We start from the raw sequence: 12,680 nt of genomic DNA, 5'->3' as shown, positions 1-12,680 counted from the left end.
TGTAAAAATATTTGCAATAGCAGCTCGTGCCGGAAACTGTATGTGGAGACATGCCATTTTGTTAGCCTTGAGAGCCACGGGATTAGGGCGGTGGAGGCATGCACTTTCTCTTTTTATTGGCTCTTGGGACACAGGCCAGCAGTCAGTGGGTTAAGGGGACATGTACCGTTATACTGACTCTGGGGCCACGGTCAGCCCAGTGGATGGGTGGAGACAAGTACCATTATACTGACTCTGGGGCCACGGTCAGCGGTGGATGGGTTGAGACAAAGTACCGTTATACTGACTCTGGGGCCACTGTCAGCAGTGGATGGGTTAAGAGACACAAGTACCGTTATACTGACTCTGGGGCCACAGTCAGCGGTGGATGGGTTGAGACAAAGTACCGTTATACTGACTCTGGGGTCACGGGTCAGCAGTGGATGGGTGGGAGACAAATTACCGTTATACTGACTCTGGGGCCACGGGTCAGCAGTCGGTGGGTGGAGACAAAGTACCGTTATACTGACTCTGGGGTCACGGGTCAGCAGTCGGTATGTTGAGACAAAATTACCGTTATAATTGACCCTAGGGATGGCGGGTCAACAGTAAAGTGTGTGGTGACATGTACCGTTATACTGGCTTTTGGGACACTAGGCAAACAGTCAGTGGATTTTTGGACATGTACCGTGGTATTGACCCTGGGGTCGCGGGTTAACAGTGAGTGTGTGGACAATTGCCCGTGTGGACTTGACAACGGTCGGTGGGTGGAATTAAGTCCGTTAAAGCTTGCCCACTCGGACACGGGTGGCAAGACGGTCAGTCAAACCCTGTACCGTTATATGGGGGTTGGGGTCAACTATGGGGTCTAGCAGGCTGGGTCCTCGTCTTCATATGTCTATATTGAGTTGTCAAATAAACCGTTACTGATACACTCGATTCAATCATTGTTTATCTCGACTACATGCTTATCTCGACGCATGACACACATCTCGACGTAACAGATATCTGGTCATTATAGATATCACGATACACATCTGAATATAATCTATATCTTGACATGATGCATATCTCGACATGATGCTATTGTCGACATAATGTATCTCATAATGCCTATATCTAAACTACACATATCTCGACGATGCATATCCCGAATTGCGTGTGTCGGAAGGCTTTCTGTGTACGTTTTCAGTTAGTTATCGTTTTGCTGTCAAGTAATCGCATGTTTAGGGAATGAGTGAGTTTAAGTTTTACGCCGCACTCAGCAATATTCCAGCTATATGGCGGCGGTCTGTAAATAATCGAGTCTGGACCAGACAACCCAGTGATCAGCAGCATGAGGGGATCGATCAACCAAGTCAGCGAAGTCTGACCACCCGATCCGTTAGTCGCCTCTTACGACAAGCATGGGTTACTGTTCAAGATCAATATTCAACCCGGACCTTCACGGTTCATCGCATGCTGAGAGAATGTAAGTGCATAGCTGATCTAAATTCAAGATGTGAAAAATGGAACATGCATGCTGAGTCACAAGTAACTCACATTCACCAAACATGCTACAATTTGAAATGTCACCTTTCTTTCTAAGCAGGTTTGCAAATTTTCTGGACAGACACGCAGATATAAAAGTTTCACTTGTCTGGTGAGCAAAAGTCAAGTAGTTGTACCCCATCCAAATTTATCTGGTTTTAGACAATTACCAAAACTGAGCCTGACAAACCAACAATCAAAATAAAGGATTAGGACTCACGATAATAAGATTCTGGCAAAACCATTGAATGAGTTTAGTTTTTACGCCACTCTCAGCAATATTCCAGCTATATGGCGCCGTCTGAAATAATCTAGACAATCCAGTGATCAACAGCATGTGCATCGATCTACGCAATTGGGATACGACATGTGTCAAACAAGTCAGCGAATCTGACCACCCGATCCCGTTAGCATCTTGCGACAAGCATGGGTTACTGAAGATCGATTCTAAGCTGGAAATTCACGGCTCGGAATACCAGGGTGAGACAACTCTTATAAAGAACAACAAGATGAACTTGATATTTCGGTTAGATTTTAATTCAGAAGATGTCAGATACACTCAGATAGAAGCTGTGTTCAAGTCTCGCTTGGGACTAGGATACCGACATCTTCACCCACTGAACGACGAACTCAGCTTCGGTGATCAACTTGTCTTCTGAAAGAAAAATACACAAGTTAAATCCAGTAAGTCAAAAGTTAATTAATAAATACATAAATACAACCGTCAAAACATCAGCACTGACTGACTGACTGAGGTTTGGCATTAGGCCGCTTTAGCAATATTCCAGCAACATCACGGCGGGGGACACCACTAATGGGCTTCACATTGTACCCTTGTGGGGATTCGAACCCGGGTCTTCGGCGTGACGAGCCAACGCTAACCACTAGACTACCCCACCGCCCCAAAACATCAGCGCTACTTACCCACAACTCTGGGCGTAACTTCGCATATTTTTCAGCGCTTGCGTGGGGCGATGGGTAAGCCTAATCGGTTCATCATCGCATGAAACTAACTGATGAATATAATATTATTGAAGCTCATTCCGTGAGTATGGTTTTACGCCGCTTTTAGGAATATTCCAGCAACATCGGCGGGGAACACCAGAAATGGGCTTCACACATTGTACCCTTGTGAGGGAATCAAACCCGGGTCTTCAGCGTGACGAGCGAACGCTTTAACCACTAGGCTACCCCACTGTCCCATAATATACAAAATGCAACAGGGAAAAGGGTTACTGCGACACGGTGTTAAAGAAAGACAGCAACAGATATTGGTTCGCTTCATGTTATTCGATTCAGGCTTATTTACGAGTGTAAATGCTTGCCCATGCACGGGAAAACGTGTCGGTGACAAATACTGTTTGAGCTGTTGCCATGTTATTCAGACCCGTGACGATCCGGGTTAGAATTGATCTTCAGTAACCCATGCTTGTCGTAATAGGCGACTAACGGGATAGGGTGGTCAGGCTCGCTGACTTAGTTGACACACGTCATCGTATCCCAGTTGCGTAGATCGAGCTGTTAATCACTGGATTGTCTGGTCAGACTCGGTTATTTACAGACTGCCGCCATAGAGCTGGAATATTGCTGTGTGCGGTGTTAAGCAACAAACCACTCACTCACTCCAATGTTATTCAGGCTTCTGTGACGCCAGGCAAACCTTAGGTTGACAACAAACAACATCTTAAGGGCATGGCTATTGTTTTGTACCGCAGCCATGGATAAACCCGGCGTACAACATCGGCCTGCAAACAACGTCCACTCATAAACTCTAGATGCACAGAAAGGGACGTCGCTTACCGTCCTGGTCGAAGTAGTGGAAGATGTAGAGGCAAATCAACATCCTCGGTGATGACGCCGTCCTTGTTGACGTCAATATTGTGGAACAGGACGATGATGGCTTCGCTTGGGGGTCGAGGTTCTTGATTGCCCAGTCTGTGACGAACTCATTGCTGGTTACCTGGTGGTCCGCTGACAAATATAACAAATATAATGCTAATAACAATAGTCATAATAACAATAAAAACATAATCATAACATCAAACTGCACAATAGCATGGAGTATAATAGCAGCCATAATAATAATAAGGATAATGCAGTAAGCTGCAGTGTTAGGAGAACCTTCATATTCTCAGGAAAGTTCTTGGTGGGTTCGACTAGGCAGCGTTTCCTGGGATAAGTCCCATTCGCTGTCTGGGCTGCGTGTAGAGGGGCAAAGAGCCCTGAGGCTGATGATGAGCCTTACCAGCCCTGACTGTGCCAGGATCACCCGAACCCTCTCTGCTGCATACTATCTTTAATCTGTAAAACATAATAATACTAATACTACGTCAAAACAGATTATTGGCATCGTCACAAATGGTGTATGCATTGCGTCAACAATGGCATGCCCTCTACGTCATTCTGGTGTCTGTATGACCTCATCTATTCTGTATTAATGACGTCAGCAATAGTATTCGTATAACAACAGGGGTGAAATTATTTTTTCTCGAAAGTGGCTGACGGCTGTGACTCGTTCAGACCACAACTTACAATCAAGATCGAAGTCAGAAATATGGCATGAAATTCATCTTGTGTCAGGGGTCTTGTTTCCATCTGTATCAGCTATTTCGAACAGCCTCCTCGCTTCCTTGCTGTCCCCACGTGACCTGATGGGTAGCACAGACTGAAACAAACACCACCGATGTGATACATTATATCATTATTACATTTATTGATTCAATCCTAGTAGGCAACATTCTTAATACACGCAGCGGCCTGGCAATTATCGAAACCCGATAAACAAAGTGGTTGATATTGCGAGCAACGTTCCACGTTGCCTGGCTGTGACGACACGTATTCAACCAGCTCTCACTGAGCCTGTAAAATCAAACCATTTCGTCGCTATTTACGAAATGTACACAAATTATGCTTTATAACCTGCATTTCTGAATTCTGCTAAATAGTTTTGTTTGTGCGAGAGTAAATTACGCGTATAACGAACCCAAATGAACTATCAATTATAACAGTAGTTCGTTATAGTGAGTGAGTGAGTTGGGTTTAACGCCGCTTTTATGCAATATTCCAGCAATATCACGTCGGGGACACCAGAAATGGGCTTCACACATTGTACCCATGTGGGAATCAGAACCCGGGCCTTCGGCGTGACGAGCGAACGCTTTAACCACTAGGCTACCCACCGCCCGTAGTTCGTTATAAGCACTTAGAGTAAAATATACAGCAAGTAATGAAACAATAATATATGAAATGTACATCAAATCTCTCAAACATCATAAATGCGCGTATTAGTTAGTATTAATTACTGAAGTATAGATTGAATACACAAACACATACATGTATATAACAGAACTTGCTATAATGAAATAATCAAAACATACACATTAGAGTATGAAAATTCAATTCCACTCGACAACTCACCCGATTGCAAGAAAGGACATAAAAATGGCTAAGGTGAACATGGCCGCTGAAATATACAAAATATATAAACTGACACAGTTGATTGGCGCTGAAATAAGAACCTAAACTGTTCCATAGATGTTACTTATAGCTTTAACAACTGGTGTGTGTGACACCGATTCTATTTCAATCAAGGTTTTGTTAGGCTCAATATAGCGGTGTAACGAATAATACTGAGCCTAAGTTTACTTAGACTGGCTCTTGAAGATCTGTACAAGAATACACAATGCTAAAATGGCTGCTCTTGTCCATTGTTTCCAGGAGAATAGTTTTCTGTGACTGATTGCCTACTTTTATGCAAGCAATCCGATGATTTATTCATGTTTGAGAGGGGAAGACATGACGGTACATTTCATTTAAAAATGTAAATAATCTGTTTGCTCGTCAAGGAAAAACAGGGACAGTGCTACGTGACGAAGCATTTGAAAGGGACGTTGAAATGAACACTATGGGTCGCTTTAGACGTTTCCTGTCTCGCCTAAACTATCTGGCGGAGAGCCAACAGAATGTTTTTCATAAATGTTCGAGATGACAGCTGGTTTTTCCACACGTGCGTGCGTGCGTGCGCGCGTGTGTGGTAATGGTTTAACGCCTCACTCCGCTATATCCAAGCTATATGGCAGCGGTATGTAAGTAATCGTGTCTGTACCAAACGATCCAGTGATCAACGTAATGAGCACCAATCTACGCAATTGGGATACGATACAAGCGTGAGCACCCAATCACGTTTGTCGCCTGTTACGACAAACATGGGCTGCTGAAGGCCAGTTCTAACCATTCAGGGGTGTTCAATATTCGAGTTATATTACGGCGATCTGTAAAATACTGAGTGAGTGAGTATAGTTTTACGCCGCTTTCAGTCCAAGTAAACTTGTTGTTTTCATCGCGTTATTTTTCACTTTATAAGTTGAATTTTGCAATTTTGATGATTTTTCGGTAAGTCCATACCGAAAGGTATCAGAATCTGCAAAGTTGTGTTTTACGTTGCATGTGACATTTAACTTTCGCGATTTGGTAAGTTGTGTTCTGATTGGTCAGTCCAAAAGGTTAGCTGATGCGACCTTCTACTAGGTTTTGTTAGACTCAGTATAGCAGTGTAACGAATAATACTGAGCCTAAGTTTACTTGGACTGACGCCGCTTTTAGCAACATTTCAGCGAGATCACGGCGGGACACCAGAAATGATCTTCACACATTGTATCCATGTGAGGAATCGAACCCGGGTCTTCAGCATGACGAGCGAACGCTTTAACAACTAGTCTACGCCACCGCCCCCGATCTGTAAATAATGGAGGCAAACCAGTGATTGATACTATGAACAACACTGCACCTGAGAATGATCACACGATAGGTCGCCGCTTAGACCTAGGTTGCTGGGGTCCAGTTCGAATCTGCATCTTAATCAGGATACACTGAGTGAGGGACGTATCAGCGTTATTACTATTTTGAGAATGGCAGCTCAATGTGCGCGAAAAGGTCCAACGTAAGCCTGGCTTTGGTACACAGAGAAAAACCATGAAGCAATATCAGCGCCAATCTCGGATTCGAACTCACGACCAAAGGTTACTGGCATACTCTACTCGACTGACTGACTGACTGAGTTTGGTTTTACGCCGCTTTTAGCAATATTCCAACAACATACGGGGACGCAGAAATGGGCTTCACACATTGACCAACCGTGGGCATGTAGGGGAGAAGTCTTTAGCCAACGCTTTAACCATTAGGCTACCACCAATCTCCTGCTCGATCCTGGAGAAGACTAAACCACATTGCTACCTACAATCTAAGGCACATTTTGAGCGAATTTTTCAAATTCCTGGAATTTTCATATCTTATCTTGACTTCTGGAATTTAGAATGGGATGTTATAAACGTATCTCAGTGTCGACATAAATACATAAATGGAATCTTACCTCCTTGTCAGTTTTGAGAAAAAAATAATGAAACAAGAACAATCGTTAACAGTCATACCATGTTTGTGAGGAAGCCAGAGAGTAGTATACACAATGGGGGTACTAGATAATTTCCAACAAAAGCCTCTGTAAAGCTTCATTTATGAAATAAAGCTTTTGTCAGGCCCTTATCTCTCCCCGCTATTGTATATACCAGATTTGAACCCCCAGTTAACTTCCTGGTCACTATGACCGCGAACTGACACTTTCCTGATCACGTGGCACTATTGTGATCGCCCTATGTCGTGTTGACCTCGATGAAACAGTTTAATGTGAATCGCCTATGATCTCTTTGGTGTTCGTAATGAAGGCTTGCTGGGCTTTTCGTACCCCCTGTTCTATGTACTTTTTTTTCTCGTCTTCGCTGATAGCAGACTTACGAGACTTTGACCGGATTTCTTGTTTCATCTTACGGTACTTGTCGAGTTCAGAGAGGATTGAACGAGAAATTCCTCCTCTGAGATCTTACTGTCAGTGAGTGCCGTGGAAATACGCTCACTTACCGTGTTCAGCTTTGCTTCGGCCAGAACCCTGATCTCGTCGTGTTTCAATGCCTTACGGTGTAGTCTGCTGATGCAAACTTAAACACCAACCCTACCACCCTACAACCCACCTGTTATTTCAATGCCTAGCACTATAGATTTGCGGCCACGATATTGGCCAACAACAACACCTGCCGCCCTAGTCCCATGCTGGTTGTCATAAGGACAGTATCAGCCCCGTCCCGATATTTAAAGCTCTATGGTACTTCTTACATAGTGCTTTCCGTATTAATCACGAGTCTTGTTCTAGGTGGCATAACTACCTCAAAGCGGAACCCGTCTACGGTTTCCAGTGTCTTTGCGACTTCCTCTACGACTGGGTACAGCCCCATCCTGTGCGTATAATATATATTACAAGATATTTTTTAATTGGGCTCTATTTAATAGTTGATCAATGTACTTGAGGCTTATAAGGCCTACGTTCTCGTGTAGGTGAATAGTGGAAAGGTCAATAGGTAACTCTTGTTCTATACTAACTATATGGTTGCTTATTAAGGGGGGAAGCAACCCCAGTGAGGGGTCCGAGCTCCATTGTATGATGATACGACAATGGTGGTCCGTAAATGAAGATGAATGTGGCCATCTTATTTCCACCCCAGGTAAAAGGCGCCAGGGGGGACCCCGCCCCCTAGCCCCCTCAATGTCGTCTCCGAAAAAGAATTCTATGATGAATGTGGAGCCTGGGGGCATAACCATTGAATGTAGTAGGCCAGCGTATAATGTAAATGTTAAAGGTGCATCCTTGGTTGTATTTAACGTAGCCCGGGCGATTTGGTGTTTGGGAAACTCTTATACTCTGAAAGCCCATGGGGATGAAACCCCCGAGCAAGATACCGTTCTTAATTTCGGCGACACCCCTACCTTTGTGGAACAAGATATAAGGTGTGGTGAGGGTCATGTTGATCAACCATTTGGGCTCTCTAAAGTCGTCTTCCAGAGGCACCCGCACGTACACGTCGCCTATTAAACGCAGGGCGTACAAGGTGCCGTTCACGCCGGGCTGATCGAATCCCTCTATGCCTCCTAGGTCCCCACGTGTGATGTTGGGTCGATGATCGTCCATTGCCGCCCGCCTATACGTTGTCGTTCAAGTGTAGGGCGTATAAAGGCATCCTCCTCGCGGGAATTATCGAACCCCTCTGTGTCCCTAGATCATTAAGCGTGATGTTGGGTCGATGATAGGTTCAAATGTTTTTCTGATAATTTCTCAGGGGGTGCACTTCACCCCAATGAAGTGTATGTTGTCGGGTAGGAAGATCTTAGTGCAGGATATCGTGTCTTCCACGGTCACGGTGACCCCTGCAGATTGGTGTGGGGAGTCGACACCCACCCGCACGTAAACAGTGCAAACCTGATACTGGTGTTGTTTCCCCACCGGGTTTGATCCCTTCACGACTTCAACTTCGCCCTGTGGTTCACCTAGGTCGACTTGCATGACCAGCGTGGAGTTCGCCGGTAGACTCTCAGGATGTTGACCACGCCTTCGAATTCAGACACCACCTGCAATGCCACGTTTTGCATCCCGGGCTTGCTCGACAGCATGTGGGCTGCAATACTGGAGAGTGGGCTGATGATTACACTACGTCTCTGGGCGAGGATGTAAGCCACGAGCAGGGTTCGTTGTTCCGACTTTGTGTAGGTAGTTGTTTTGTTCTCCGTGAACCGTAGGGGAGCCAAGACTAATGTTGAGAAACCAGTGGAGCTTTGGCGGGTAACAACAGCCACTTGTCGGGCGTCGGTGAGACGAGGGTATACTGCTTGTTTCTAACAACGGCCGTTCTCTCAACATCTTCTAAGTCGAACAGTTTGCCTCGAACGATTGGTATGCCGCCCATCTATCATCACCCGATGCGGACTAGGTCGAAGACCAGAATGTTGAGGGCCGCTCCTGAAAGGTATCTACTATATCACCTAAGGGTTCTACAGATGGAGGGACTTCAAACGCGTTTGTAAATACTGTTTTTAAGCTGCAAGGCCGTATAGTTTACCATCTACTCCGGGGTCGTCGAACCCGCGTGTCCCCGAGGTCGGAGATCCCCACATTGACGCATTTTTTCAACTTCATTCCGGGACCTTGTGCGCTTGTCATTTTATGTGCAGCGTTATGCTGAGGTATCCTATATTCACAGGATTATGCTTTATATCTAACACTGACATTACCAACTCAGGGATAGTGCCCCAAGTTAACATCTTGTACTGCCGCGATGAAAACGACTTGGTTCTGCCGTCTTTGTACTTCTCCGTTTTCACCGTCACGGCTCTCAGTATCATGGAAGGGTGGCCACCTTGAATGTTGTCCGTGGGTGCTCAGCTGACCGAGATGAATGCACAGCTCTTGGTACGGTACTAGGTCGGGTAACTTCGTGCCTGTGACAGTAGTTGTGGGTTTTATCTCGTCCTGAGGTATCCTGGAGTGTCCTCTCCAATGGTCGGCCGAGCCTCAAGGGGTTTATTCCGTTTTTGGTTAACACCACTGTGCCGTTTGAGTCGTTCACGTTGAGTTCAGCTCCCAAGGGTTTGAAGACCTAAAATTAAGCTAAAGCGAGAGCACATGCTGTAGTAGCCGTCCAGTTATCTGGTTCGCGCGCCACTGGCGAACAGCTTATTGTTGCTGGCGTTGATGTTAGTCCATCGCGGCAGGTAGGTGATATCGCAGAGTGCGTCTTCGAGTTGGCCCGACGTGTTATCGATCGCGTGCATCAGCTGAACTGACTCGTTATCCCTGGATGTGTCACGTACATATTAGAGTATATATACCCATTATATAATACTTTAAAAATGTACAAACCGGGAGTGTTTTACCCTAAACTGGACATAGATTTCCCGCACATGAAGATCGTGGTCGCGGCTTGGCTGTATTTCAGAGCCCAGTTTATAGATGTGTTTGACAGGTATAGGTTTTCGGTGACTAACGCTAAGGTAGTCCCACACCTGGTTCAACACCCTATGCAGTTCTGGCAGAATCAACTCAACTTCGCCCGTGTGGTGCTACAGCGAAGTCGCGGCTTGTCCTTGAGTGACGCTCTCGAGGTCCGCTAAGGTAGGTCTGTGTTCACGTTTCACGTGTACTACCAGGTCAGGCGTATCCTCAAAGAGATCAGGACAGGACAAAGCATGGGACGCAGTAAACAACCAGTACGATAGACGGGCCTACGAACGCATTTGCAACGAATTCGAACTAGACCCGAAGATGGATTGGTGTTTGCCGGGCCCGAACCACGGGTTGGGTATCCCTATCATTCACAACACGCCCCTCGTGGAAGCCAGCGAAAAGATGAAAGAATGGGGGTACAAGTCGTATCATCACATCGCAACAAACGAGAAGGATGATCGTTACATGGCTTTCGATGACAGCAAGGATTACCGAGTCTGGAGGTTCGAGCAGGGGCCCGCGGATGACTGGAAAAAGTTCATGCTGGACACGTCGAGAGGGTTTACTCATGCCGGCATCGAACGCTTAAACGTATGTGTGGGCCGTGCTGGGCACTCAGAATCAAACGCGTTCCGGTATCATTGGTACGGGTACTGCTTTAGGCAGCGCAGAAACAGTTAAGTGTCCAGCGTCGAGGATGCCATCGCTGCCCGGTCGATCTACGGGTGCCATCGAAACGCTACCAAGGCGTGTTGGAATACGCATTTCGGTCGAAAAGTCGACTTCACGTGTTCAGCGTGGGACTGTACATGGCTCCGGCGACATCGCGACTGAGAATCAACAAAGTGGTGGGCTACAACAACAAAATCATATTAGCCACGGCCGACCAAAAGTTGGCGTCGAAGCAGGCATCAACGTGAGTCACGTCCCACCCCTACGACTGGTGGAGACGGGTATAGTGGCGCCACCCCCCAGAGCCTAGGGTTCAACCCACACCCCACAGCCCCAACCCCACACGTGCAGGCGTCAATCAGCAGCACATCGACCGTAAAACAGCGCTGGTGGTTGGCGGGATCGCATGACCGGTTTGGGTCTCCTTTGATTAAAATTCCTTAGTCGCGCTTCACATACACCAGCCCGGCCCGCGGCGGCGGCAATGGCTGCCCACAGGTTTTGACCGAGCCACGTGACTGTTTTCGACAGCGTGCTGAGCAGCCACGACCATGATACCCAGGATGCGGGCTTGGGGCTTCGGCAGCCTTACCAACAAGTTTAGCCAGAGCTTCGCCGAGTGATTTCAGATGTTTTTTTTACCCAGTCTCTGACATCGCCTGATGGGCTTGGTGGGGGTGGGTGTACCACCACTTGGTGTACCCCCACTCAGCGACACGACCAGGGTTGATATGATGAAGCCCAATGCCGTCAGAATGCTGCCGATGGTGATCCCTTGCTCTCGGAAGAGGATTTGGATCCTGTCAGCTAGCGTGGTGTCCTGGTAGAGGACTCGATCAATGGTTTCCCGCACATGGCTGATCTGGGATCGAAGCTGTTCTCGGAAGGAGGACGCCGTTTCCAGCCGGGTCATCCTTCCTCTTCCAAATTTTACGTATTCGTTCCTCGATGGTGGCTTTCAGAGACTCATCCTCCGTTTCGCAGAGTTTGGCCTTTTCACGGGCGATGTGGGCGTCTATCGCATCCAGTTTGGCAGTGTTGTCCACGAGTGACCCACGAATGGTTTGCATGGCCTTGTCCAGCCCCCACAGTTCCCGAACGTTAAATTTGAACCCGGGTAAGGGTTTGTTATGGTAGGTGGCCAACAATTCATCGATGGCACGTTGGGGCTCATCGTTGAGTTCGGCCCTGGCTGCTTGCAGATCTTGGACGGCCTTCGGGAGAAGCTTGGGCCAATAATCTATGAGGTTTAGTGCATCACGGATCCGTTGCCCACCATCGCAATTGATGAGTGTTGATAAGGCAAGCGGTTCTCTCGTGCGTTTGTTTACGAGATTGATCTCCCTGTGAGCCTTCAATCGCAGCGTGCCGTTCTCATCCGTGCCGGCATGATTGATGAAAGGGATCCTGGTCGTCCCCGTGGAGGATTGAGCCATTTCGAAGGGACAGCGAAGTTTTCAACCCCGAAGATTGAAAGGTGGAAGTGACCATCGAGGAGTGCCCAACCAGCTGTTCAGCCATGGTATGAGGGGCATACCAGCAGTGGGATGAGATAAAAAAGCTACCGGCTATCAAACAACACCCACACATAGCCAAGGACCTGGACCTATCCTCTGTGCAGATCGGGGAATACCTAACCACCAAGTACGCGCAATTGTTGGACATGTGATCCATGGAC

General features: G+C 46.9%; 1 protein-coding gene across 1 annotated transcript in view; it reads right to left on the bottom strand.

Annotated features, from left to right (window-relative positions):
* Positions 1 to 12,438, bottom strand: part of LOC124264185 (cyclin-dependent kinase 9-like) — a 29,901-nt gene extending 17,463 nt beyond the window's left edge. Inside the window, exons 1-4 of the mRNA XM_046698926.1 lie at positions 12,149 to 12,438; positions 8,320 to 8,531; positions 3,310 to 3,480; positions 2,112 to 2,164 (exon numbers count right to left, since the gene is read on the bottom strand). Coding sequence (XP_046554882.1) covers positions 2,112 to 2,164; positions 3,310 to 3,480; positions 8,320 to 8,531; positions 12,149 to 12,438 — 726 coding nt within the window. The remainder of the gene's footprint in view (positions 1 to 2,111; positions 2,165 to 3,309; positions 3,481 to 8,319; positions 8,532 to 12,148) is intronic.
* Positions 12,439 to 12,680: the final 242 nt, after the last annotated feature.

The sequence above is a fragment of the Haliotis rubra genome, unplaced genomic scaffold (genome assembly GCF_003918875.1).
Source record: "Haliotis rubra isolate DU_JTF1 unplaced genomic scaffold, ASM391887v1 Scf912, whole genome shotgun sequence".
NCBI lineage: Eukaryota > Metazoa > Mollusca > Gastropoda > Lepetellida > Haliotidae > Haliotis > Haliotis rubra.
This window is presented reverse-complemented; position numbering and strand designations above follow the sequence as displayed.